This window comes from Corvus kubaryi, unplaced genomic scaffold (genome assembly GCF_017639235.1).
Source record: "Corvus kubaryi isolate FWS band 111438036 unplaced genomic scaffold, C.kubaryi_AGA036_p1.0 65303, whole genome shotgun sequence".
In the NCBI taxonomy this organism is placed as follows: Eukaryota; Metazoa; Chordata; class Aves; order Passeriformes; family Corvidae; genus Corvus; species Corvus kubaryi.
This window is the reverse complement of record NW_024581906.1, coordinates 82,939-110,193: the sequence shown is the minus strand read 5'-3', so window position 1 is coordinate 110,193 and position 27,255 is coordinate 82,939. Positions and strand designations below refer to the sequence as shown.

The 27,255-nt window shown below is 38.2% G+C and overlaps 1 protein-coding gene across 1 annotated transcript in view; it reads right to left on the bottom strand.

Annotated features, from left to right (window-relative positions):
* Nucleotides 1-27,255, bottom strand: part of LOC121673265 (glutamate receptor ionotropic, delta-2) — a gene marked incomplete at its 5' end in the record, with an annotated part of 212,004 nt that overhangs the window by 101,884 nt on the left and 82,865 nt on the right. Inside the window, 2 exons of the mRNA XM_042046429.1 lie at nucleotides 4,115-4,253; nucleotides 23,483-23,795. Coding sequence (XP_041902363.1) covers nucleotides 4,115-4,253; nucleotides 23,483-23,795 — 452 coding nt within the window. The remainder of the gene's footprint in view (nucleotides 1-4,114; nucleotides 4,254-23,482; nucleotides 23,796-27,255) is intronic.

The following is a 27,255-nucleotide window of genomic DNA, read 5'->3' as shown; positions in this document are numbered from 1 at the left end:
TGCTTTCCCTCTATGCCTCCATGTTTGGAGGCAGAGGTCTCACCTACCAAACAAGACACACTAGTTATAACATGGAGAACATAACGGGAACTTCTGATTTTACAGAAGACAAAAGAAGCAAACTTCCCCCCACAATATGTACAAAGCTCTTAAGCTTCCACACTTTTAGAAGTGGATTAAACTTGAAACCACCTAGCACCAGGCTTTCAGATGGCAAATCCTCTGACTTCTTCTCTGTTCACCCCACTTCCCCAACCTTCCTGCAAAATGTCAGTGCCCATGTGAAGGTGGTGACACCCTCCCCTATTTCAGAAAACCGTGCAGTAATTTGAGTAAAATCAATCTCTGCCAATGGACTCTAACTTGGTCCTAAAGGAATCATAAAACATAACAATGTCAACACTGGCTCAGTGATGAACTGCAGAGCATGAGCACCTATTAGAAATAGCTCAGGACCTCCAAATTTATTTGGCATTTACCAAGAAAAGTCACTCCTAATTACTATTAATTTGTGTTGCATTTGAGAAAGTGATCCAAAGATTTAAGACACATAGAAATTATGCTTTGCTGTCACGGTGTTTTGGCATTTGAAATGCTGACTGCCTCGATTTAAATGTCATCTGCAATGTGGGTCAAGTGTGAACAAAAGATGCATCCAGGAACTACTTTAGAACTTGAGTGCCTCTGCTCTTGATATTACATGTTGGCAGAAGGTGAAAAGCTGAGCTCCCAAAGGTATTAAGAGAAACCATTTCTCTGGAAAAGCAGATTTAACACCCATTCTTTTTCTTCTAGTTTCTGAAAATTAATTTAAAAACCGTAAGTATTTGATTCAAATTGAACATTGAAGCAGAGCACAAATGCCATCAAGTGAGGTTATACTGCAAAGATCTACTTTGAGAGTCTATAGAGAAAGGCAACAGTTATCTCTCTAAGGGTCCTCCTTCGTGGATGGATTGATAAAATTTTGCATGCTTTGCTTCTCAAAGTAGAGTTCTGGATACCATGAGGCACTGAGTAGGAAGAGTGGCCCAGTCTTCACACCAGCTGAGGAAGGGAAGCTGCAAGGGCTCTGAACACAAACTAGTTTCATACCCAAAAGCTGAAAGGCAGTAACTACCAAATGTTTAATGGAAATGAAACACGCTGTGGGCTGCATGTAATATGCATGTTATCTTTTGTAAAAGATATCACAAGGACCATACCTACAACAACACACTGTAATATCTGATGCTAGCTGGAAATCTGAAATGAAAAACTATTAACTACTTTTTATATCTGTGCAAACCCACTGACTTCAATTTCTTTCCTTTTTTTCTGGCTTGTCTAAAGCTGACAAGCACTACTAGCAGAATATGGATTTTTTTTTTTTTTTTTAATGCTTATACTCATTTCCATTCTGGCCTTGAAGGCTCCCCAAGGTACAATTTGAACTGTCAAAAAAAAAAAAAAAAAGAAGAAAAAGGAAAAAAGGAGCATCAGCTTTTTTTCTTTATTGCTTATTCATGTTTTTCACTTTGCAGTAATTCAGTATGGTAAAAAAACATCCTCTCTTATGTGCTTGTTTAAGTTCCAATTTTAGCAGTTTTGTAAACTAAAGTTTTATACTCACATCATAGTTAGGATAACTTAATTCCCTCATGGATACTAAACACATCTAATTACTCTATTTTTGAGCTGGAAGTGCTGTTGAAAAATGTCTGTTCTTTCATTCCAGCAGCTTTCCAGCTGCAACATTTTCTACTGAATAAAACATTTTCAGTGACTTTGCCCATAAATAATACAGCACAAAGACCAATGTAGTCCCAACTGTACATGATAACCTCAAAATTCCACCGAGGCTTTTCTAGTGACATCATAATAAACTGCAAGAAAAAGCTGAAGATGTATTAAATTATAGTTTGGGTATATTTTATTCTTTTTTACACACCATAAGAAAACACAGATATTTGTCACAGTAATTTGAACATTTTTCTGGACTACTTCAAAACTAGAAGGGACATGATTTCAAAGCAGAACACAGAAGCCTTGTTCAGTCTTGTAAGGACAAACTGAATGAGTGAATATATAATTATTATTTATTTTGCATGCATAAATTCCCATGTTGTTTCTTCACAGTCCTTAGTCAAATTTAAATCTTTTTAAACTTAAAAAAATAAATAAATCAACTTTCCTCAAAATATCAAGGTCAATGTTGACAAGCATTGACACAGGATATCATTTTACTCCCATATAAATTTTGAGGGGATTAAAATTGAGACTGCAGGGTCAAATGGTTGAATTGTGTCTAAATACCCCAGCAGCATTGCATCATCTCGAAATCTGTTATTTAGAACACAAAAGAAAATGATAACTTGATTTAACTGGTAATACAACTGTATCAAGGGAATAATTTGCTCATGTGACTTTAGTTCATTTTATATATCTCTGTCTTAGAGTATGTAGCCCTCTAATAGATGAAAGTGGTAAGGTTGTTACCTCAGAAAGGAAGGATAACAGCTGTAAAAAATTCCCAGTTGAATTGGGATGAATAAGGACTGGTAAAGCCTGGGCAATCTGGGCTGTGGAACACCAACTTCTCCCTCCACCTCCATCACCCGAGTCATAACCATGCACTCAAAGTCAGGTTCTGCTTCCGCTCTTGGGTCCGACTTGGGCTTCAGTTGCAAATGAAATTTGTCTGCTATTACAGATGTTTATTTGCCTGCTATTGCAGATGTTTACCAGCACATGTGAAAGCCAGGCCTGCTTTTAGCACATAGAAAATCCTCACCTAGAGGAGAAGTGCCTTTGTGTGAGCAGAGTGACTGCTGGCACACAGTGGTGCTTGATCCTGACCTGTGAACACACAGGAGGCCAAGGCTCCCCCTGCTCAGTCTGTGATAGTGGCTCACTGTCTCAAGGGGAATTTCAGGGAGACTTTGAAAGCAGCTGAACTAGAGGCAGAAAGACCTTAGGTGATGATACACACAAGTCAGGGACTTGAATCAATGACTGGACTGGGAAAATGGAATTTTCCCTAAGGTCACTGTTGAGCCTGACTTGAAGGTCAGGTTCTTACCTTTCTGAAGGAAGAAATATGGTGAAATGTGCCTCTCTTCTTTAAAGTCACTCTATGATTTTTGCAAAGAAGGATATATAGGAAAGGGTAATTTTGTCACTCTCACATACTTTCACAGACTTGTAGCCTCAAGATAAACCTGCTATGAAAAACTAGCCAGCTGCCCCTCACAGTGCTTGGCTAGCTAATGCTTCACTTTATTTTCTAGTGTCTGCTTTGATCCAGGAGCGAGCACTTGAAGGTGAAGGATGTCACTGGAGCCATGGGAGCAAGGATAACTCAGCAGGCAGCTTGCTGAAGGAGAGGATACTGGAGTGCAAAAGGGCAGAGAGAGAGGATAGAAGACCTAGAAAGATGACATGATCTTCAAAAAAAGACTGGAAGGTGTGACAGAAAGAGTTCACCATAAGAGGGGTAGGAGAAGACCAGACATTCATTTTAGGGAGGCATGAAGCAAAAGAAGGACTAGATGGGAAAGAGAGAACGATGCAGTCTGTTTATGTAGTAAGAGAGCACCAGGGAGCAGAAGGAGCAAAGATTACTGGTGACTGAGTTTGTTACTGTTTGTTGTGGTTAACACACCTCTGCCTTGGCAAGAATAGGGGAAGTCAGCTTTCAGCTCCCCATACATTGAAGAAGCATTGTGTTCTTCCTGACCAAAGTGTCAGAACATAAGTACTGTGGAATACATCTGAATGGAAAGCAGAGCTGGAGAACGCAGCAACAATACCTTCCCATTTCAAATACTGATGCTGTGTGGTTGTCTCAAACTCAACTGCTTCTTTCAAAATATGTATGTGTGCAAGCTTACGTATGTATGTCTGCCACATGGAAAAGTATCTGCTAGAGGCCAACAATTCAAAGTCTAAAAAAAAAGCGTCTCCAGGGAGACTGACAGTCCATGGTATATTGTTATTTTTCTAACTTTCTAACTACTTCTCAAGAGGATAAAAACTTATTCCTTTTCTCACATTTAAGTAGAACAGTTATACCCCTTTACATGTATATTTATGTTCTCCCTCCTTTCCCTTGAATCATTCTTTGCCAACTTACTGGATGGAGTTCTCAATGCGTGTGATGGTGAGGAAAGCTGCTAGGTTGGCCGTGTAGGAGGAGATGACAATCAGAGCAAAAAGCCACCAGGCTCCCATCATCAGTCGGGTTGCCAGAGTTGTGTATGGAACCTCTCCTCCTGTGGGGAAGAAGGAAAAGCAAGAGTTTTCATTTGGCAGAGGAATGCTCATGCACTGCTCAGGATAACTGGACCCCAAGGTTAACAGCGTAAAGCAGTTCATTAAAACCTGGTGCTTCAGTAAACCGAGCAGGACTTGGAGCTGCACTTTCTATGCAAGAAAAAGCACTGAAGGGAGCCCATGCTGTCAGTTGTCACTCCTATATTTAATCTCTTTTGCTATTGTGCCTTTAATTGCAGTTCATCTGCCAGTCCTGTCCAGTAATGGAAATAGACTTCTAGATCTCAGAACAAAAGCAGCCAAAGTAAATTCTTACAATGGTCTTTCCTTAGAGATCTTATCTACAAACCTTAATTAAGTTTTTCTTTCATTCTGGGGAACATAAAGTCAAAAAATCCCATCAAAACACAATTAATTTTCACAGTTCTGTAGGCAGGCAGATGCTCGTGAGAACCGTATGTGTGGGTACAACTCGCTGCAAGTGAACTTGGACATGCAGGAAAAAAAAACCACACGTATTGAAGAAGAAAGCAAACATTGTTTTGTATTTCTATGGTTGCTTTCCTTTAAAATCCAACTACCATGTAAACAGAACATGAGCAGCAATTAAGCCTCCCAGGATGAGCTGCACACCATCGATTGTGAGACAAGAGCCTAGTAATGCAAGCCATGAGAAGCAGTAGTCTTTATGCAAATAGCTGCCCCAAAACACACTAATTTGGAGTATTTGCAATAGCTCTTTCTGTTAAAAACATATGAATCTCAGATTTTTAGAGGAAGGAAATGTTTTTTTTTTTTAATCCCCCTTTGGTCTGCAGTATGTTTTGTCACACCTACAAATAACTAAAGGGGGATAGGTGAACGCAGCAAGCACCCACAGTCAACTGCTCGAGATGTTCACCCTTTTCCTCTCCCTCTACACTCAGCAATTTGAGAAGCTGACATTATTTTTGAGGTAGCTTTCTCAGATGTAAAATCTTATGATGGTACAATGCCTGGGATTTGCAAAAGCAATTTGTTACCGATTCAATCATCTGTATGTAGTTTGTTCTTCACTTATGTAAAAACTCCTTAATGTTTCCAGAGCAAGTAAGTTTAAGGGAATACAAATTATAATTATTCACATTCCAAGAACAAATAATTTTCACTTATCTACAGAAACTGTATGTTCAATCAATGTTGTCTATTAAGGATCCTCTTACTGCTTTAATTTTTTCTTACCTATACAAAACACTGGGAACTCTGCATTGCCATACAAATCTGAAAATTTTTTCCTGCATCAGTGATGTGGAATTGTCCCATATGTGAAATAACAACTGCGTCCATTCATTTATACTTTTGGTATATAAACACTGAAATCCTTTGCCTTTTGAGAATTCCAGAACTGAAAGATAAAATCTGTTAGACCTACACAGCTGGAAATGAGTTTTCTTTTATTTCCAAGATGCCTTGTAATCGCCTGAAATAAGAATCTACTGATCACATTGGGAGATATTATTTCAGTCTAAGGATTATCAAAGGTGAACACTAACTTCAACATCTGAAGACTTGGGTTTCTCTGCTGCACAAATTTTAAATTACTTTTAATAGAGCATTTCTACTTTACAACAATTTTTGCGGTGTCTTTGGAATACTTAATTTAAAAATGATTTCTTAATAAAATGAAAAGAGCAAACAATTATATTAATTTATCAGAAAAGGCTGTTTGTCCTTTTAACTTTCAGGTGCCAATCCCTGTAGATAATCTTCATACTTAATTGAAATGGGTAGTGTGATTGACAAGAAGCCAATAATCTTTTGGGCATCCTTGCATTTTCATTTTTCAGCTTAAAACTCTTAAATTCTCACATTTTTGAATTGAAATTAGATGTCAGAAGAGAGAGGACCATTGAAACTCACACACCTGCCTTCTGGTTCAAGGGAGGATGCTGTGCATCAAGTGAACACGAAAGTCACTACAGATGCCTCAGCCACAGCATTCCCTACTGTCCATACAGCTTTCCCATATGTCTGTAAGGTTGTCCCCACTATTCACTATTACTTTTTCCTTTTCCACCCCGTGTTAAAAACAGACTTTAAAACCCATGAACGCTGGTTAGGCCAAGCGCTTTTATTTCATCTAGCTGTTTGTGAAGCCTTGTTCCTAATTCAGAGTTGTACCTTGTATATCAGCAGTCAATAAATGAAGCTTGAGGACAAAACTTGTATCCAAGTACATGTACAATAAACACATACCAAAATAATTCCTCACTCCTCTAACAATCCTTCCACTGAGGCTTCTTAAACCATCATTTCTAAAGCAGGGCTGACACCACAACTGCACAGGTGCAGGACTTTTAAGCAGTACAGGTAGGGTACTCCACCTTTCCCAGAGGAAGAAAAAAAGAAACAAAAATCAAAGGACATCTTTTACTGCCATGGTATAATTTCTTTGGCATCTCTTAGGAGACTTAATGCGATACAGTCTTGTTCCATTGCACTGTTTGCTAAGACACTTCCTGCACCATGACAGTTCACCTTAAGAAACCTCTTCACTCTCCCCAATTTTGTTCCTGGGGACAAAACCTTCTGAAGTTTTCTTTCGGTCCCAATCCACATTTTCTCAGCGTAGAAGAGTGCCAAGTCACTCAGGAGAGCAACAATCACTGGTTTTCCCTTAACATTACCATGACAGAGAGCTACAGACCTAAAAGATACTACTACCCTTGACTTTAAATTAGTGTGCAGGAGGGACAGACATGCAAACCTCCCTGAGCTCTGCTTTCCAAGGTCTAGGATGAGTTTTGGGTGCGTTGACATCTTTATGGGTGACAACATAGTCAAGTTACAAGAGGCTACACACAGGACACACAGTACAAAGGATATACTACCTGCACATCACCTATGTTGTGGCTACAGCTCCCAGTATAATGCATCTGACACATGATGTGTGCTAAAATCACTTAAAAAAATCTGATCTGCCTTTAAAATTTTCAGATTGTATGTGCAGGAAGGGAAAGATATTTTCCAGGGTAAACTGGACTAGAAAAATCAATCTTATTGGGAGTTTTCTGAAAAAGTTGAATTACTGTAGAAGTCGCAGTGAAAGAAATTACTTTTAGTCCTCCCACTCTCATCTAATGCAGCTCTGCTTCATCAGTCCTAGACCATTTTAATGCTGGCCTACTTCAGATGACAGGGTTAGACTGCAACTTATCTTATAAATTTCTGTTTATTCCCATTTCTTTCCAAGTGCTTCAAGCTAAATAGAAGGCAGGAAAAAGAATGCATTGTCTTGACAATGCAAACAATATAATGCATAATTATGACAGACCTAAATATCAGGAAAAACCCAACTTAGAAGATAAAATGTGACACTCTACAATTACCATACAAATTTGTACATAAAAAAAATTATTTTCCCTCATTAGCAGTCAGTTTAAAGGTTTCTTCACATCAAAAATCACAAAAGAGGAGTACAGGCAAGAAGGAGGGATGAAATCACAGGACAAATGGGCAAAATAGGGAAAATGAGGATCTCAGCCTAGAGAGATCTTGGTATTTTATAATTCTGGACTAAATTTGAAGAATTCAAAATGCATAGGCTCTTTTTCCAAACATCTTGTTCTCAGGGATTTGTCGATTGTTTGCCTGAAGAAAAACCGCAGTGAGCTGAATTTCTGTGTAAGGAGTTTTCTAGATAATTTAAAGAAACATGAAAAATATGTTAATTGTGACTCTTTTGTGGAGGAACTGTAATACTATCAAAATTGAAAGCAAGAATCTCAACTGTGCTTTGAAAAAGAAGGTGAAGAAATAATAGTGTGGGTTATCTGGGGACAGATTTTGATTTTTCTTACAAAAATTCTATCCACATTCAGTGAATTATTGGCCTTTGGTAAGAAAGCACAAAGGACTGGGAGTTGGCTGCAATTTAGCCTTTAGCCTGTTAGAACAGTCACATCAATTATGCTGTGCCTCTGCAATTTCCATAAATAAAGAAATGTAGATGTCTGTTGCAAACAGTTTAGATCAATGTATTTCTTCTGTTTTCTTTGTGAAAGGGACATTAATAGAGAGTGGGTGTAAGGGAAGTAGTTTGTATTAACACAGAGGAAAAGGCATTTTATATTTCCGTTTTTTTTTTCCCCATGAGAAACAAAACCTAAAGTTTGACTGAGCTCTGCGATCTTTGCAAAACTCTGCAAAGCAGAGCTATTCAAAGGCAGAATCTTTCAGGGCACTAGCTATTGCTATTGTTCTGTTAAAAACTTTCTTGATAATATAAAATCTAAATCTCTCCTGTTTTCAATTGGAAATGTTCAATTCAGTATAGGACAAAAAATATTTTACAGTCAATGAAGCCTACACCTATTTCTACCAGGTGTGAAGTAAATGCAGCTTGGAACTTGTCGGGAAATCTCTCATCATGAATTTTTCTTCCTTTATTTTCTTTTTTTTCATCCATACATCTCCATTCTTCCTCGAACTTTGCATGTATTCCTTTCCATAACATCTAAGCTGGCATGCCACAACCTGAGCTTGTAATATTTCATTTTGTGCTAAGTAAACACCCATTGACCACAGCTGGCACGATGAATTATTCTACAGGAGAATACAACCCCTTGAACTGGTAATGCCTTCCAAATAAGCTTGTAAATCAGGGGCTGAATTCCCTATCCTTGCAAATATTGGCAGATTGCAGGGGTTTGGGAGTGGAGAAGGAACTGATCATGAGGCAGGGCTGGCAGCCAGGTCTTACAAGGTGTGGAGAAGTTCGAGAGCCAGCTATAGTTTTTACTCACCACACCACCTGCTCCTCCTGTAGCATTTGGTTTTATCAAAATGTAGTGATTTATAAAAAAAAAAAAAAAAAAAAAAAATCAAAAGAGACATTCAGATATTTTGTTTCACACATGAAACGTTTCTTCAGGTCTTTACTTCCTAAAGAGAGAGCACTGCATCTACATGTTAATACTATACTGTGAAAATACTTCAAATATATTAGGAACTGTTCTTTGAGTTTTTGGAAGTAGTAGGATTGGAAGGGAACCAATTTTTTTATAATCACTAAAGTGATTATAAAAGTTTCCATCAAATCCCAATGATAACTGCTTTTTCAAATAAAATAAAGTCATGTGTAGACTTTTTAAGTGGTTATATGTTTTGAAATTGTTAAACGTCTGTTTATATTTGTTAAGTCTCATCTTGTTACATCCATATAGTAAGATGGAAGAAAAACTTGCACTGAAGTTTCAGCTTGGTCTTTAGGTTTACAATAGATTTTTTTGGTCATCTTTTTAAAACCTGCCCAATGTTCTAAGACTCAAATCAGCAAACAGAAATCTTGGAAGCTGCACAGCAAACTCTCTTAAATGTTTGGGCGAAATTTGTTTGAATTTGCTGATTTGAAACTGTCTGATGTTAGTAGCTACCATTTAACCTCTACAACACAGAAAGTATTTAATTTGCTATTTTCACAAGCACAGAAGAGAAATATTTATTGTCTTTCTGGCATAATGATTTTGAGTGGTGTCACCTTCACCTAATGCACCAATATCATTAAGGTTTCTATACCTCCTAACAAAGTTTTCAGCACCCTCCTTCCTGTTGTTCTCAGCTCTGCCTCACCTCTGTGTACACTTTCTCCCCATGTAATTTTTTCTCTGAAGTTTGTAGAATTTAACACTTTGGTGCAATCAATGTTCCTTTTCCTTTCAATATGCTCTACATATGCATTCCAGATGCTTCAGCGTGGGCAGCTGGAGGCTTGAAACATCCATCACTCAGCCGGACTACCCCTGTTACACCTCACACTTTCCCTTATGTGTTACGGATATGCATTATGGGAGCCAACCATCCTCCACTCCAGTGTGATTTGGTGGCCTGCAGCAGACACTGTCTCCCATCTCATTTTGTGCTCCAGTCATTAGCACACAGTCACAGAAAAAAAACCCAAAATCAGTTCTTTCCAAGTTCTCAGCTTCTGAAATACCTAAGGCTATTTTGGCACCTTCTTCCCCATTTGCCAACCTTGTCCATCTGACTTTACTTCCAAGTGTTCCTACAAGATTTCAGAAACATCATGAAGACCAATTCTGTATTTCTGAGTCTAACTGTTCTTGTTTATTATTCAGATTTCTCCTGCTGGTCTATAGGCTGTTAAAGAATGTGTTCACTTTGTCTTTTGGTGCTCTGATTAATTTTTTTTTCCCTTTAATGTCTTATTTCTGAACTAAACAATCACTTACTCTTACCATTTGTTGTTAGTGTAATGATCCCCTGACTAATCTCATTACTTTTTCTCCCTGGAAGATTGTTTTCTTTCAGCTGGGTGGGAAGCACTGCCCTCACTGCACTCCCAGAAGGGAAGCAATGATGCACAAAAGAAAGCTTTCCTCATTTATTTCTCCCCTTTATGTGACAGGGTGAAAATCTTAGACTATCATTCCTCTCCTTCAGGCTTATTTCAAATCACTCCTAGTTATCTGAAATCTGTGAAGGAGTTTGAGAAGCTGCATCTTATACATGCTTAAAGATCCTTATCAACAGCTCTGGAAGCCAGCTAACCTGAGGGTATATGCAAAACCTTGTGCAGGCAGATCTAGGCTTCCCCCAGCCTCCTACCAAGGAGGGCAGGCATGAGCCAGCTCCAATCTGAAAGAGAGATTACCATGCTACCTTGTCACCCTCTGTTACTGCCCACCAGTAATCACCTCCAAGTTACATTTCATATCTTGAAAACTCCCTCTGAAAATCCTCCATTTGCTACTGCTGTGTATCCCTTTGGATGTGCCTTTGGCATTTGACTCACATACTAAGGCTCATTGCTCAGCTCTGTTTTCTCATTAATAAAAAGAGATTACCCATGCTGAGATTTCAAATGCTGGGACTAATCAAGTCACAAAGCCCTCATCAAGTTACATCCCAGAGAACCCATCTCATAAATCTGGTCAGAGGGCCTTGACATAGGACCTGATGGACAAATAGAAATATCCAAAAGCTTGATCAAAGGCCTGCTCACAAGCTACTTTGCTTGAAGTACAGGTTCTTCAGTCTTGTTTTTTGCAAATATTCTCTCCAAAGCTAGAAAATCCTCTAGCATCAAGAAAAGGGCCAGTGCTACCCAGTGCAAAGCACTTCAGCCTACTACAGCATTGCTCACCACTGGGCTAGTAACCTACAGTCTTTGTAAGTTCGAGACTCTGCTATACCTGTTATCAAATTATTTTTTGATCAGTCTTCAAATACCCAGCCTGCCTAACTTGATCTTAGTGTCTACTGCAACTGCTTCATTCTAGTGACAGAGGGCTAATCATTTGGCCACCAGGCTCCCTTGGAAAATTCTGCCAAGATACAGGAGGAATTGTCAGACGTCCTTGAGTAAAATTTTGTTTGAAAATTAATCTATTTGCAGCAGTCTGTCAGACGCACCACTTCACTACATGCTTCCCTTTCCTCCCTGGGTGTAATTTATATACAACAGTAGTTAGAGGCACTACAAAGATGAAAAATAATTTGTGACAAGAGCACTCCTAAGGGCAAACCAAGGAGGGCATCCAGAGACAACACACCTGTAGGTAAAAGGGAGTTGTAACAATAAAGGTCAGCTTTAACTCTGTCTTAACCCTCAGGTACTGAACACACTTCTTTTATAATGTTCACCATTTCCACTAAGCTGTGACTAGATAGTGCAGGATTCAGCCTCAGAATAATCTAGATAGAACTGTGCTCTATCTGCTGCTACTTTATAAAGCTGCTGTGTCCTTAAAGTTGTAAAACTATTCCATAAACTAAACTCTGTTCCTCCTAAAAAAATTGTCAGGTTTGCAGAGAAGAAAGCAGAGAATGAAAACAGAGAAAATTTATTTTATAGGAGAAGCAATAGCAAGTCAAAACCAAAATCTAATGGACTTTCTTTAAGGCTATTTTAAACAGAAATTCAAGCCTCTATCGGAAAGGAGAGCAGTACAATGACAAAAATTTCAACTGACTTTTTCAGTCAGAAATTTTTAGATAAAACCCAAACATTTAAATATATATTGAAAATATAAAAAAGGGTCTAATAACTACATTCCAGTAGAATGGGATCTAATGTGATAATAAAAAGTTTAAACTCTTTTCAGCTGAGCTGATTCCAATTTTCTGCATCACTAGCAATGATAATGTTACACAAACAGTGTTCAATCATTAAATTAATTCCCATTAAATCAATGGCCTTAAAGGCCAAACAGGCTTTTAATAATTACCTGATTAAAGTGATGTTAGCATAACATATTAGTTATAGTATATTTATAATTCCCTTCACAACAATAAATTGTTTCTTTCCACCCATCTTATTGAAAGGGTGGCAATAATGCAAGAATTGGGAAGGGAAACATATCGTGTCAACCATTTAGTAAATGCCTGCAGTCTAGCTTCTCCTGGCGTCTGTGATGCTTCAATAACATACATTAATCAGTTTTTCATTCCTATTATGTAGTATTTACGGGATGAATCTTCAAGATCTATAGGAATTAATTCCTGGCTTTTAGGCCTAGACCCAAGGTTAATGACATTTCAGATATTAGCAATTTTGCGGTGGTCAGATTCTGTCTTTCTGGGAATTAGCAAAATGTATTTTCAATTAAAAATCAAAGTTCATGAGAGATAAAAGAAAATGCTACAAACATTAGTGTGCATCAATATAATGCAAATACCTAGTAGTGACTTGTGCAACATAATCAGAGAGAGAGGGGATGAGTAGCCTGTACAGTGTTTCCAAAAGCTCTGGAAAATGTATCACAAAGTATATTTTGTTTTTCTCTCCTGCTGCCATTACAAAAGAGGAGCAATGACTGCAGCTAAAATGAAAATGTAGGCACCTACTGGGATTTGCTGAAGTTACTGGGAGCCCTTAGAAGAATAATTACTAGTCTTATACTACAAGCTGGAAATTTGAAAGTGCATCCTTTGATATCTGTAACTATGACCACATTGGAACTGTGAGGCTTGCTGTCAACCTCTCATCAATCTGCTAGACAAAATATACTGTATTAATGCTGCTGAAATGCACTGGTTTATTAGAAGACTTGGCAGGGTTTCAAATTTAATTTTGGGGTTACCAAATACAGTACCATCCAATTACATAATCATAAATAATTGTGCAATAAGCATAGCAATTTTACCAACTGCTCTTTGCAAAAAAAAAAAAAAAAAAATTCTCTGACCAGATACTTCTTTGTTTCTACTTTTGACACAAAAGGCAATAGTTTTACAGAATATAATTATTAATATACACACATGGAGACAAACAAAGACTAGAGCTCAATGTGCATTTGCAAGAAACACAGGGAGCTTCTGGGGATCCTCTTCAGGAGCACTGTGATGTGATGTGTGCTTTTAGGATTGCACTTGATTGCATGCCTGTGTAGAGGTGCTATTTGCAGCCACTGGGAATGCATCAAAGTGATATATGCTTGCTAATATTTTAGAGGATATTGGCACTGGATCTTAAAAAATAACCTTGCATACTGGCAGCATTTAGATCAGATTTCAAGAGATGCTGAGACCCAGACTCTCAATTACTAATGGTTGGATTCAAATGCTGCGAAGCCTCAAAGCAATCAGCCACAATTATCATCTCTGGTACATCTTCATAAGTGGCTAAGAAGATAATGTATGTGTTACTGGCACATTCAGTTTACTTAGTGTGGCCTTTCCATAGGCTACTGACAGGGTTGTGCCTAGCACCTTCAGGGACAGCAGAAAGAACTGTGCACAGTGGACTGAAAGCAGACCATCTGTATGTAAAATTAACATTAAGCTAAGCAACGTCATTTATGAGGTAATAAAGTGTGGCTTTAGTGGAGAGCCTGTCAGAGAGGACATTATAAATATGAGGGAGAGAGTCCCCTTTGGCTGAAACTGAACAACTGTGAGCCAAGAGAAACACAAAACAATGCAGTGTGACCATAAGTACAAACCCTTATTCCAGTAAAGCCTCCACATCTTTTGACAAGGAGTTTTCCCCATAATCTTTTTACCTCTATATAATTCTGTGACTCAAGATTTTAGGGGGTGAAAGGAATTTAAAAAAGGATTACACACTAAAAATTATGCTTTTGCTTGAATTTTAAAAGTTATGACCTGTTTTATAAATCTGTTCTTCCAAGATTTCCAAGCATCCATCAGGACAGAGTGAACCCTGACTACTTCAGAGGCAAGAGAATCACAGGCATCTCGGATACCTTAGTTCACTTCTCGTGTCACTAATTCTAGTTATCCTTTAATTTTCAGAATGCTTCTCTGCAATGAACTCCTAACCTTATAGAGTTCAATCATTACCAGTGCAGGAGCTCTAACTATGTTCCTAAATAACACATTTTAAAATTCGAACTAAAATTCCACTTCAGGTGCGTCCTGTAATGTTGTTATCAAAGTGATCTCTAAAATTCAGATGACCTAATGTAGTATTATGACTGTGAACAGAGGACAGAATGAATCCCTCATCCTTTTAATTATCAGAGAAAAATGCTATAATGTCATTTATTGATGAAAATCACTAATACAAATGCTTTTGTTTGAAAGCTGAATAACCTGGTTTTCACTGCAAATCAGCTATCACCCTGCTTAAGATCACAACTCAGGGTGTTCAGAAGTGTAAAGAGACTTCAAAGGTGACTTTACAGGATAGCAAGGATTTTCCTCTTTGGGGATATAGAAATAAAAGAAGCCATTGTAAGAAGGAGGTAAATGCTTATAGCTAAAAATATTCTATTAGCAAGTATATCTGGGCATGAACAACGAACACCCCACTCAACAGATTTATTATCACTGTTCCTTAACAGCCTGTTTGCAGATGACTTTCTTTCCCCTTTATTGCTACCTTTACTCTGTCTTAGTGTGGGGGAAGAAGAGTCTTCAGTCAAAACTGTGTTCCTTCACGTCCCTTTTGCCTGGTAGGTGAGGTATCACACATTTTTAACCCAGCCCCATCTCAATAACTTCAAAAACACTGAAAAGGTAAAGTCCTACTTTAAGATCTCTCCCTCCACTATTGATAGTGGAGGAATATAAATTAAGCAGCAGGAGACTCCTACACCAGGATGCTGCCATGATGAAGGTAACCTCCTTAATTTCCATGCTGGGAGGCTGACTAAAAAAAATTACAAACACCCCCCCCCCTTTTACCGTATTTGCTGACACTGGTCTTTCATCTCAACAATCAGTGAAATGAACAGGTTAGTTTAAAAAAAATCATTTGGTAGCATTTTTTGTTTCCTTTCTTTATTAATTTTGGTCTACTCATTTTATAAACACTTTAATATTACTAGAGGTTCGAGGAAAAATCCCTCAGCTGCTGAAGAAGGGAGACTTTCCTGCCAGCAGCTTGAAAACCTCTTTGCTACTCCTGTCTTTACAGCTTTCAAACAATTTTCCTGGCACCTACCCACCAGTTGATGTTGTGAAGTGGATCTGCATGGGTGGATGCAGCTATGGCACAGCTGTTGCAGAGGAGGGGCTCCTCACACGGCTGAAAAGCAACAGAAAACTACCACAGGCTCCCTCTAAAACCCATGTTTATCTGGTGCCTTGGATGTCCTCAGCTGAAAAAGGCTGATCAGTTTGTGGATGAAGCTGCTGTCAACCCAAGCAGATGGGAAATATTTTTAATAAAGCTAAAACTCATTTCTCACTTCCTCTCTACCTTAAACACCTGAAGCTGTCAATTTAAGTGTAAATTCCTGTGTAGGAATATCAAATAGCAGGACAAGACTTGCCTCTTCAGCTTCTAAACATCTTTGAAGATAAAACTGGGGGTTATATTACTCCTCCATGCAAGAAACACTCAGTTCCTGACTAAATTGTTCTTCCTCATTTCCCCAATTAAATGCATATTATACACAGGTGAACCCTGAAAAGTCAAAACTGATTACCTAATCTGAATCTAACTTATCAATTCTTTACCCAATTACAGCATATAGTCATATGAGAAATTATAACAAAGAAACTGTTCTGAGTAAAATATTCACCTTAGGATGTTTTTGGAAGGAACACAGAATGATGGACAGATGCCATGACCTCCAATTCTACTTTCCTTTTGCCGCGTTTGGTCTTGTTCAGCATTTATACTATAGCCAGTCAGACATTGCCTTCTCACAGTCAATCAAAGCTAGTCCTAGGCAATTAAGGTAGTTTTTGGGCTTTCACACTGCCATTCATTCTCCTCTTCTGAAGTGGTATATCAGACACAAAATCTCTAAATATACTGCCTCACGTACCCAGTGCTATTACTCAAGCAACCACGTGCAGACAAGATGTAGAAATGCGTTATTTAAGATGCCTCTGAGAACTGCCTGAACCTTAACTTCAAATTAGGGGAAAATCCAAGCATATCCCCTAGTAGTTTCACGCTAGTGGTATCACATTGCTGCAAACAAATGCCCACACTACTGAACTGTTTATTTGGAGCACAGTTATTCCTTGGAATTACCATTTCAAGAAGAGACAACCAAATAAACCTCTGAGGGGACATAAAGCTACATCCAAGGCTTACAAAAGCGTACTGTGTACATGACAACAACTCTCAGTGCATGCTGTCAGTTCCATTGGTTTCCAAATTCATACAGGATGCAATTGCCAAAATGTACTCATTTTTTGACACTTTCAAGAGGGCTGGCCAAACCACTGAGACGTGCAAAAAGAGCTTGGGTACCACAGGGCGGCAGTCCCCATTTCAGAGAGATGGCTTTATGAAGGTAAATATATTTACTGATACACTAGCCTAGATTTAATACAATAGCTTGAGGATTTAGGGGCTTCTATCTTGAGGATTTAAGGTGGAACTATCATGTCACAAATAAACTTCTTGGTGTATGAAGTTTGTTTCCTAACATGTTCAATATCTGACTTACCATTTTCCCAGCTCAGTGCTGAGCATTTTAGGCTCAGCAAGTCTGTTCCCCTTGCTACATGAATATGTCAAGACTGGCATTAGTTTGAAGAGCAATTAAAATTGTTAATTAATGAGACTGCCATTTAACTTCTGCCTTCCATCAGAAGATATAAAACATACTTTTATGAAGGAGGATGGGTAATATCTCCATTTTACAACTAAGAACTGATATCTAAGATATTAAATAAAGTTTCTGTGGTCAGCCAGCAGATCAGGTGAAGAAACCAAATTAGGAACTAGGTCCCAGTCTTAAAGCCTTTATACTGGATCATTTTTGTATTTCTAAACATACCCTCCCCCCCCCCCAAAAAAAAATCAAATAAATCAGGTTTCACCACTAAATATCACATGTGAAGATATAATTAATTTCTAACACAACTTTTCCAGAATGATTCTAGAGTTTTCCTCTGAATATTAAATATTTGATTGTTGTACAGTTAATTAAGAGAAAATGTCACTAAGCAAGAATGTTGCTACAGCATAATGGTTTCCTGCTGATAGGGATATGCCGAGAGTGAGATAAGCAAGATGGAGTAATTTATTAAGCAACAGCAGACTCCAGGCAGTGCATTTCAGGAGGATTATATCACACCTTGGGTGGTAATAAAAGGAAGAAGATGAGAATTCTGAGCAGCTTTAACCATCTGAGAAGTATTATAATGACTTTGAAGTGCCAAAGCTTGGAGGCTGTTTTATTGCTCTTGTGAAATGTAATTTACACAAGGCAAACAGTAAGATTTGCTCATTTACCAGGTATTATCAACATAATTGGCCATTACTGACACCACTGATGACCAATCAAAACATCCAGTTCTGACCAGCATTTTAAACAAATATGAGGGGATAAAAAAATGGCCCACCAGTGGTGCTTTTACATCATCCATTTCATAACTTTGCTAAGTTAAGCAAGTGTAATAAGATCTCTGAAGAAAATTATATTTTTGCAGGTAATACTTCAAGCGCTCATTATCCTATGGTCAAATTCTATTTATAAAACGATAATGAATGTTTGCTTTGTTGCAATCACTAAGAAGTGATTAAATCTTGAATGATTCAGCCATTTAAAAGATATTTTCCATTATAGCAGAAAAACCCCAAATAAAACCCCAGACAAAACAGAGCCTTGCATCTTTACCTGCATAATCTAAAATCCTGCCAAGCCAGCTCAGAAATACCTTCTCTTATACAAAAATTCAAAGCAAAATGAGCAGAATGTGATAAGATAGAGACAAAGTCTTTTATGGTGTCTTTCACATCAAATACAAAACATTGTCATTTTCTCTAACTTCATTATTTTGTCAACATTCAGTTGAATTCTGTTATACTAAGTTAGCTCATCACTGTCTTCTGAAGCTAAATTTCAGAGGCTGCCTTCAAAACAAAATCCCCTAAATCATTCCTCTGCAAGTCCTTGGTAAAAAATTATGCACCATTTCACCAGTCTCAAAAACTGATCTATTATACCAAAAGGGTTGGGAATAACTCCAGACCTTGAACTTCTGTTTTTTAAATCATTGATTTTCTCCAGTACTGGTGAGAGCAGAGTGGTCTCTAGAGTGTGTTGTAACAAGGGCCCCGAATAGGAAGCTAATAGAAAACCTTCAGGAGATTAAACTAGGTTCTCAGCAAGTAAAAAAAGTCATCAGACTATTGCAGCAACTTGATTTAGTTGATCTGGATGAAGATTTTAGTAAAGTTTCTTGAACCCCCAAATTTCTTCTCTGAGAGTTCCTGTGGCAGATTCCCAATATTGGCAAATTCTAGTACGGGCAAAGTTTGAGGGAGCAGCAACGACACCATGGCTCAAAAGAAGGAAAACCTTGGTTGTATAGAGTAGCACAAAAGCTGAGCAAAGAGTACATAATATGTCATTATTCATATATCACTAAGACTCTTTGAAGTAGAAAGGGACCTTGTCAAACACACCCTGCCCAAGCAGGGCTGCCTAGAGCCAGTTATCTGTCCAATTGACAAAGGGTAATATCCAAAAGAAGCAAAATACAGAGCTTTAGTTGTGGATACAAAAATGCTGCTAGCAAGGATTTTCTTGCTATTTTCTAAGTCCATGAGAGACTTTCTCACAGAGAGGTAGCAGAGTTATGTAAACAACCAAACACCTGCAACCTTGAGAAGCCTTGTTTATGGTACAGTAGAAAAATATTTTGACAATGGATCTTTTAGGATTTTAGCCAATCACCCCCAAGGTGTGGCTGATCCTTTGTCCAATTAGACTATGAAGAAAAAAGTCTATAAAAGAGTTTGTAAAATAATTAAATAAATCAATCTTGCTGCACAATTCCTGCCTGCTGGATCTTCTCTCCTCCTCCTCCCTATGGCTGCGGGACATGGTGATATACCCTAGGACATTTTAATATTTAGTCACTTAGTTTTCTAGGATGACCAAAAGGAAAAGAACAAATTCAGAAGCCATGACACTAAATTTCAAGGCAACTGCAATCTTCCACAGTCTGAATCTAAAAATTTGCTTCATCTTTAGAAGAACAGACATTTCAGAGATAACAGATATTGTCTTAACTACTCATGCCTGAATTCTGACTTCAGAGTCAGAAACATTTGCTTTTAATATAGTCCACAGCAGCATCACCATGATCACCTAAAAGTCTCTGCCCTCCTAGTGGTCACAGATTCAGTGGGTATATTGGGTAGGAAGCCAAAGCATTTCAGTGCTCTGCCTGCCTGTTTTTTGTTTGTTTTCTTAATAATGAAGGGATTGAGTACAGGATAAAACCCCCACTTTGTAGTTTATACACTTTTATATTAATTGGGCCTCCCCAGTTACATTACAGCCTTATCCTCATGTATCTCAAACATTAGAAAAGAAAAAAAAAGTATATTATTTTGACTGATCTCTATAATGAATGAACATCAAATAAAAAGGGAAACTTAAAATATACCTACCTCTATATTACCCATCTAAAAATGGTGCCCAGAGCCGTCACTAAAATATGGAGGGAAGAAATTGAAAGCCAAGTTCAAAACCTAAGTTTAAGTGATACAAGTAGCTGTGACATTAAGTTTCAGTCTACCTTTAAGGAAGCAACTAAAAATACTCAAATTTTGTAACTGAATATGACAGTAATTATAGACCTGCCTTAAAAACCACTGGATTGATCTGTGTTGACTTTTGTCTATAGACAATGACACAGTATTTTGGTGTTTCAAAAATTGCAAAAGGTTAAAACTCTTTAACAGCATTTAAACAAGACATCAGAGTCAAGGCTGAACAAAAATAAAAAGGGACACCGTGAACTAAAGCTACTTGCTTAAATCTGCCGAGTTTTTAACTATTTCAGAAGAAATGAGCTCTTAGTTTCAATCATAATAGGTTATGAATTCCCTTAAAGAATGCCTTGTATTTTTTTGCACCAGAGGGCTCTTTTGTCTTCAGAGCTGTGGCAGGTCTGGAGCCAGTCTCCATGCCTGCAAATTTTTCCTCTGTCTAGAGGAGCGAAAGAGAAGATGATGCCACAAATCACTTGCTAGCCCCAAAGGATCCAGAACTATCAAAGCACAAGCAATCCTCGGTTCATGCAGCTTTGCTTCTGTCAGCACAGGACATAAAAGCATCTTTGGCTCCATGTTTTGATAACAGAAATGAGTACCTTGTCATGCTTTAAATCGCTGCTGAAAGACTTCTTTAGTGAACCTGACAGTATTTGAAATGCTGCTGCACTTAAGGTCTGCCAATCACAATTAACAGCAACAGATTTACTATTCCAAAACAAATAAGACCTGCCATTTTTCTGCTGAATGAAGAGCTGATGAATGAAAACAGAGGCAAAATTACCACAATAGCCAGTTACCCTGACAATGAAAATGATTTTCATTCCTCTGTATTCACAAGGATTAGTAAACAATAACGCTTCAGCTAATATTGTTTTTGCTATATTCAAATTGAACGTGAAATACAGGCTGACATTATAAATGCATCTCTTTTGCACTGAATTTCTGAGTTCTTCTGAGTCTTTATGTTTACTTCAGTCTGTAAGTGTCATGTATTTTGGCATCAACCCTTGTCAATGTGTTTCATTTTTCCTTCTAGCTAATTCAGGACAGTTCTGCTTGTTCTTTGTTCTTTGAAGGAGACATGTGTCTATAGCTTTCCCTTACTCAGTAGGAGCCAAGTGAGTATTTTATATTGTTCTGGTGAATTCTATAGAGTTTTGTTGAGAATCCACATGGTAGAGCGGTAAGGTGTCTCTTCTCTCTGTAAATAATTCCTCCCACCTTCCAAATTTTGTGAATTTCTTTTTCTGAAGTCGCACAACAGTTTTGTTGCCCCCAGATGCTTTGTACCACCAGCAGGTTTTACTGAGTTGCACCTCACATCCCTCTTACCATACGGAATGGATGCAGATCTGCTCAAATAAGTTCCTTTTCTTTCCTTTTTTTTTTTTTTTTTTTTTTTTGGTCACTGTTGAATTCTGTTATTTTTGTCGCCTGGTCCCACTTCTTTTCATCTAACTTCTTCCTCAACTTCATGTTGAATTCAAGGCTTCTCTCTGAGCCCTCCTTAAGCACTCATTTTCACTGACTGGTCAAAAAATCCTTTTCTTTTTGGGCTAACTGAGCATCTATTGAAGGGCTCCCTTTTGGTCCACTCTGGATCTATGAGTTAGGAAATTTCAGGAAACCAGGCAACACAGGCTTCCTTGGGTAAACCATGAGGCAAACAATTCAGGTTAACAATTTTTCAGACTGAAGTGTGTTAAACTAGCTGTGCCGCCTTTGAACCTTTGCTGGGCAGTCTCCTAGAAAGCTTTTAGGGACTCATGTTGAGAGTACAGCAGGGATGCTCAGACTAATAAACCTGTGTAGAATGACTCACATTCATGCAGTAAGGAAACTAATTCACAAGTTCTAACCTAACAGGAGGACAGATGTAATGATTCTCATTCTGTAACAGACCAACTGCTCTCACACAGCTGGATTCCCTAAACAGTTACACTGGGGATGTTTTAGATAGAAGGCTTTATAACCCCACCTATACATATTCAAAAAACTTCCATAGGTCTCAGCTACTCTGAAGTCTTTGGTGTTATTAAAAACAACAAAAAAAAAGAAAATCACAAAACCCCTGAAACAATCTCTTCAGGTCTTCCTCAGCTGGTCATTACTGCTCAATGCAAATGATAATTTTAAAAGTAATGTCTCTATGCTCATGTGTTTAAAATCACCCCTCTTGTGGAAACTTAAAATATAATTTCTTCTTTTTTTGGATAGTGACATTAATTTAGCTTTTTTTACCCTTCTAGGAGCTTCATACTTGATTTTTATGGATACCTTTAGCTTTTGTGGGTGTCATCTGATTGTTTCGAAACAAGAATAATGTAATGCTAAATAACATGTTGCCAGTGTTATGTAAATATGACCCCTTTACCTACAGCGTTCCATCCAAATTCAGGTTAAAACACAAGGAACTGTCTGTGAGTTTGGGGCTGTAGTGGCCATGGCTCTTTGTAGAGCAGATGTTCTATGAAATTAAAACAGGTGTACCTGCAGTGCCAGCAGTGACTGAGGAACAATTACATGGATAAGCAAGAAGGTGTTCATTCTGTTTTGCTGTCGAGTGTTATTATCTAAACCCCCTTTTGCTCTTATATTAAGCTGTATTTTCTTATTCCACTTTGCACTACAACCCCAACTTGTAGACCAGAATCCTAAGTACTATATACCAGCCAAGATCTGCAGTCCCTGATGTCTTTAGGATGCATGATTAAAACTCTGCCAGAAGAGTAAGGTTGTGAAGGACTTGGGAAAATAAGCAGAAGTGGGGAACAGCCTGGGCTACACCAGATGCTAGAGGGGATTGAGAAAGCAATCAGGAAGGCCAGAGAAGCTTGAATCTAAACATTATATAGGAAAATTGAGATAAATCAGAAGAGGGAGGAAAGACTATCAGACACAGTAAGATCGTTCAGCACTGCTGACTAGTCTAAACTTAGTCCAAAATCCAAATCCCAGCATTCTCTGCCTATGTAAGAACATAACACTTGTTAATGTTGAATAATTCTCCAGCAAATGATGAGCAATACTCTTTTTTAGTCAGAGCAAAATCACTTTTCTGTAATAACAAAAAAACAAATCACAAGCTAGCATGTAGTGCTCCGAACTTCTCACGGTTCTCACATAGGGCAGCCAGATATCTAGGAAATCTTTTAGCACAAGGCTTTCCAATCCTCCCAGCTCTTGTGGGCTGTGGGAGGGAGGCAGGGAAGAGGAAGGTCTCTACAGCAATGGGGAGGACATACAGATTTTCTCTCAGAGGCAGAGCCTCCCTCTGTCTCTTACCTTGTTGCACAAAGGATCCATAGACAAACCACATGGAGTTGTAGAGAGTTGTAGACGTCATGGACCCCATCTGAAGGCGTGGGGGGTTGAGCCAGTTCAAGAGGTAGACCAGGAGCCCGACTAAGAGCACTGTGCCAGCAATGCAGGCCCACAGGGAGAGGTCAAACGGGGCCAGGCAGGCAAACATGTCCACTGTCTTCTCTGCCTTGCGCAGCAGCACGCCCACCGAGTAGTCCATGTAACGTGTTGTGAAGTCCACCACATTTTCCCTGTCCGGGGTGATGGTTAGGGCAGAGATCCCTATGTCAGCTCGCTGAGGAGAGGGGGAGAAAACAATGTGCATAAGTAGGAGCTAACAAAAAGATCTTTGTTCCTCTGTCATTTATAGCAGCTAAGCTTAGGGAGAATCAGATGCCAGGACCAAGGTCTTCAGCATCATATATGTGAGCACAGAAAGGTGACAAGGTAGATATAACATGTGTCTTAGTTTCTGCAAGCAAACCTCACTTGGTGGACTCTGGCTACTTTATTTTTTACAGGTACAATTAGAACTTCAGTGAAAACAAGAAAGGTTATTTAAAGTGGACACATGAATACCATTTTAAAAAGCACAAATACTGAGCAATAAGACTGTGAATTCTAGATGTTTTAATATGACAAAAGAGTACTTAAAATATTTAAACTTCTACTACCTTGATTTAATCCATTTTTGTTCTGCCTAGAGCAGTGTGGGGTCCTTTGGAAGAGGGTGAGGAGAGCAAAAAAACTTGAAAGTACTGAGTCATTTTATTAATTCTTGAATTTCCTTCTTGCCCAAAGAAGGCAGAGATTCCTAGTTCCTTAGATATGTGATTTGAAATATTGAGTGGGAAGGTATGGCAGCTGAAGCTGATTAGAAAATTTTGTAAATCAACTAGACTCTTTTAATACGATGTGCAGAACACTCTGCGGCCCATGGTACAAACATACTCCTAACCACAGTCCTCTTAAGACTTCAGCTTAAATGACGTTACTTTAACTTTATATTGATTGTTCACTGGCTTGAGAAAGTGGCAGAGCCTAGCTGGAAGCCTGATGATTTGGACAAAAAAGGGTTTGAAAATATTGATTTTCTTAAAAGCTGTGAATTAGAGCTTCAGCTTTAATTTGTGTGTTAAATTCCCTGGTGTCGTAAGTGAAGCTGTGTTGATGAGCACAGCTGAAACCATGGCTTTACGAATTCACTTCAGGTCCCTTCCTACCAAATTCTTGTGAGTGATGATTCAACTGCCCTTGGCCCATGGGCAGCAACAAACTCAGTCAGTAATTAGAATTGCCTATGGAAATGTTCAGGTTATCTGAGTCTCTCTATCCTCTCATCATATAACTTCTGTTTAACAAGTGACTCAAGTGATTCACAGCATCTGCTGACAGTCAAGTCCTAGCTCCAATGAGAAGGATGCAAACCAGCCAGCACCTGAACTGTTTTCCACAACTGTGAACATAAATATGTTTTAGAAAGAATTTACAAATATAAAAGTCCAATAGTTGTCAAACAGGAAATTACAATTAGATTTAATGAATAGCATAGGTTTGGGGCTTTTTCCCTGAATGTATATCAAAAAGCAAAATAGGAATTTAGGGGTAAAGGAGGACATGTGAAAAAAAAAGTCCTAGACTCAGCCTCTGCTCATTAAATTAGCTGGGTTATTAGTTATCAGCATATTACTAAAATACTTCCCTACCCTACTAGATCATTGAGTTTCTCATTCAAGTTGCATTGTTGTAAGATGTTGAAAGATTTTCTACTGAAAAACGGCATACACCAGTATAGATACTTTTACCAAATAATAGTTGACTGTATGACTAATAGAATTTTTTTCTGTTTTCCCCTCCTTTTTACAGGAATTTTTTTTTCCATTAAATACATTGAAGACCATTAAAGGAAAAAACCAGACCACATGGAATTTATGGATATACTACTTCTAATTTGCGTCTCTGGGAAGCAGGCTCTCTGCATTCCCCAGAATTATGGTTCCACTCCAGTTATCAACCAACTATGACAGTGAACAATATTGTGCTAATGGAAATGTCACATTTCCTTTGTTGCACTGCAGCAACAATAGTGATATAGTTGTGTCTTGGTACTTTATACGCTACATATTTAATTAAGACTTTGAGGTGACCTAATTGCAGCCTTCCTGTGCCTGAAGGAAGCCTACAAGAAAGATGGAGAGAGACTTTTTTTACAATGGCCTAGAGTGACAGGATGGGGGGAAATGTAAACTGAAAGAGAGTAGGTTTAGACTGGATCTTAGAAATTCTTTACTGTGAGGGTGGTAAGACACTGCCACAGGCTGTCCAGAGAAGCTGTGGATGCCCCATCCCTGGAAGTGTTCAAGGAAGAACTCTGAGCAACCTGATCTAGTGAAAGATGTCCTGCCCATGGCAGCGGGGTTGGAATTAAATGATCTTTAAGCCATTCTGTGATTCTATATGTCTTTACTTCCTGAGAGGTAGCAAAGTGAAAAAGAGAAAGGAGAGATACAAATCCTGACTTCTTAGCACTCTGATGTTCAGCTTTCAAAACAAACAAACAAAAAGCTACACTGAAATATGACAACTCATATTCTTAAACTTACTAAATTAGATCATAAACACCAGTTTCCCAGAAAACTACACTTTTAGCACAAAATCAAGCTTAAGCTTCACTTGATACTTGATTTACTGATAGTGAGCATTCTTGATTACATATAGACTCTGTCATCTTGTTTCAAAACTGGAAGATGAAAAAAATTAAATGCTCATCATTAACATGTCAGATTGGATCAGAGAAGATATCAGTTTGAAGAAGTAAAGGTTCACTTAGTGCTTTTGAGATAGGAAGGCAAATGCATGCAATTATGTCAATATTTAGATATAAAGCTGCCAATATGAATTATAAACATGCATAGCTCTCCACGCATTAAGTTTTTGCAGTGCCAAAATCAAACAAGCATCATATGTCTTACACGTTTCTCATGAATGAAACTGTGACTCCTGAAACAGATTGAAAAAAACAGCAGAGGGCATTATTTCGCTCTCTGTCACCTGGACAGGAATTTATATTTATCTTCCTTAGCAGCAGTTCTCCTGAGGCCATTGTAGAGCAACATAACCAGAATGAGAAAATCCAGAAGAAATGACCAAATGGGTCTGATAGCATTGCTACTGGTGTCACAGAACCAGCTTATCAGCAAAGCCTAGAAATCCCTGAAATGTCCCTAAGCTACTACTGTAGCAAGCACATCTCATACACATGGAAAGCAATCTTCTGATGATTCCTGTGGTTCATGATCAAATACAGGGAAAATAAATGAACCTATTCTAAACTGGTCCTGTGAGGCCCTTCATTTTATCCACTTTCAATGTTAAATCAAGTTTCAACATATGCTAGAAGTGATAAAATGCAGTCCCACAATACACAGTTATTAACACGGACATGCAAAAACCAATCAGAGAGATATTTTTACTCAAGTTAACACACATAGATCCAAATAATTCTCCTTTTACTCAGCTATTGTTTTTTCTTCTCACTTCATCCTTCCTGTATGATTTCTTCCTTCTTATGCTACCCATCTTGGGAAGGTGCAATAAAAAAAGAGCCTCATAAGAGGTTTCTACTTGATTTGCAGTTTCCCTTAGGAATGATTAAGCATGTATTTTCCCTTTTCTGATGGGCTTAAGTGGAATCAGGCTGTTTTCCCTATGCTATTTGCTTCCTCATGGCTCCTCATTGGAAAAAAGTCCTTGCA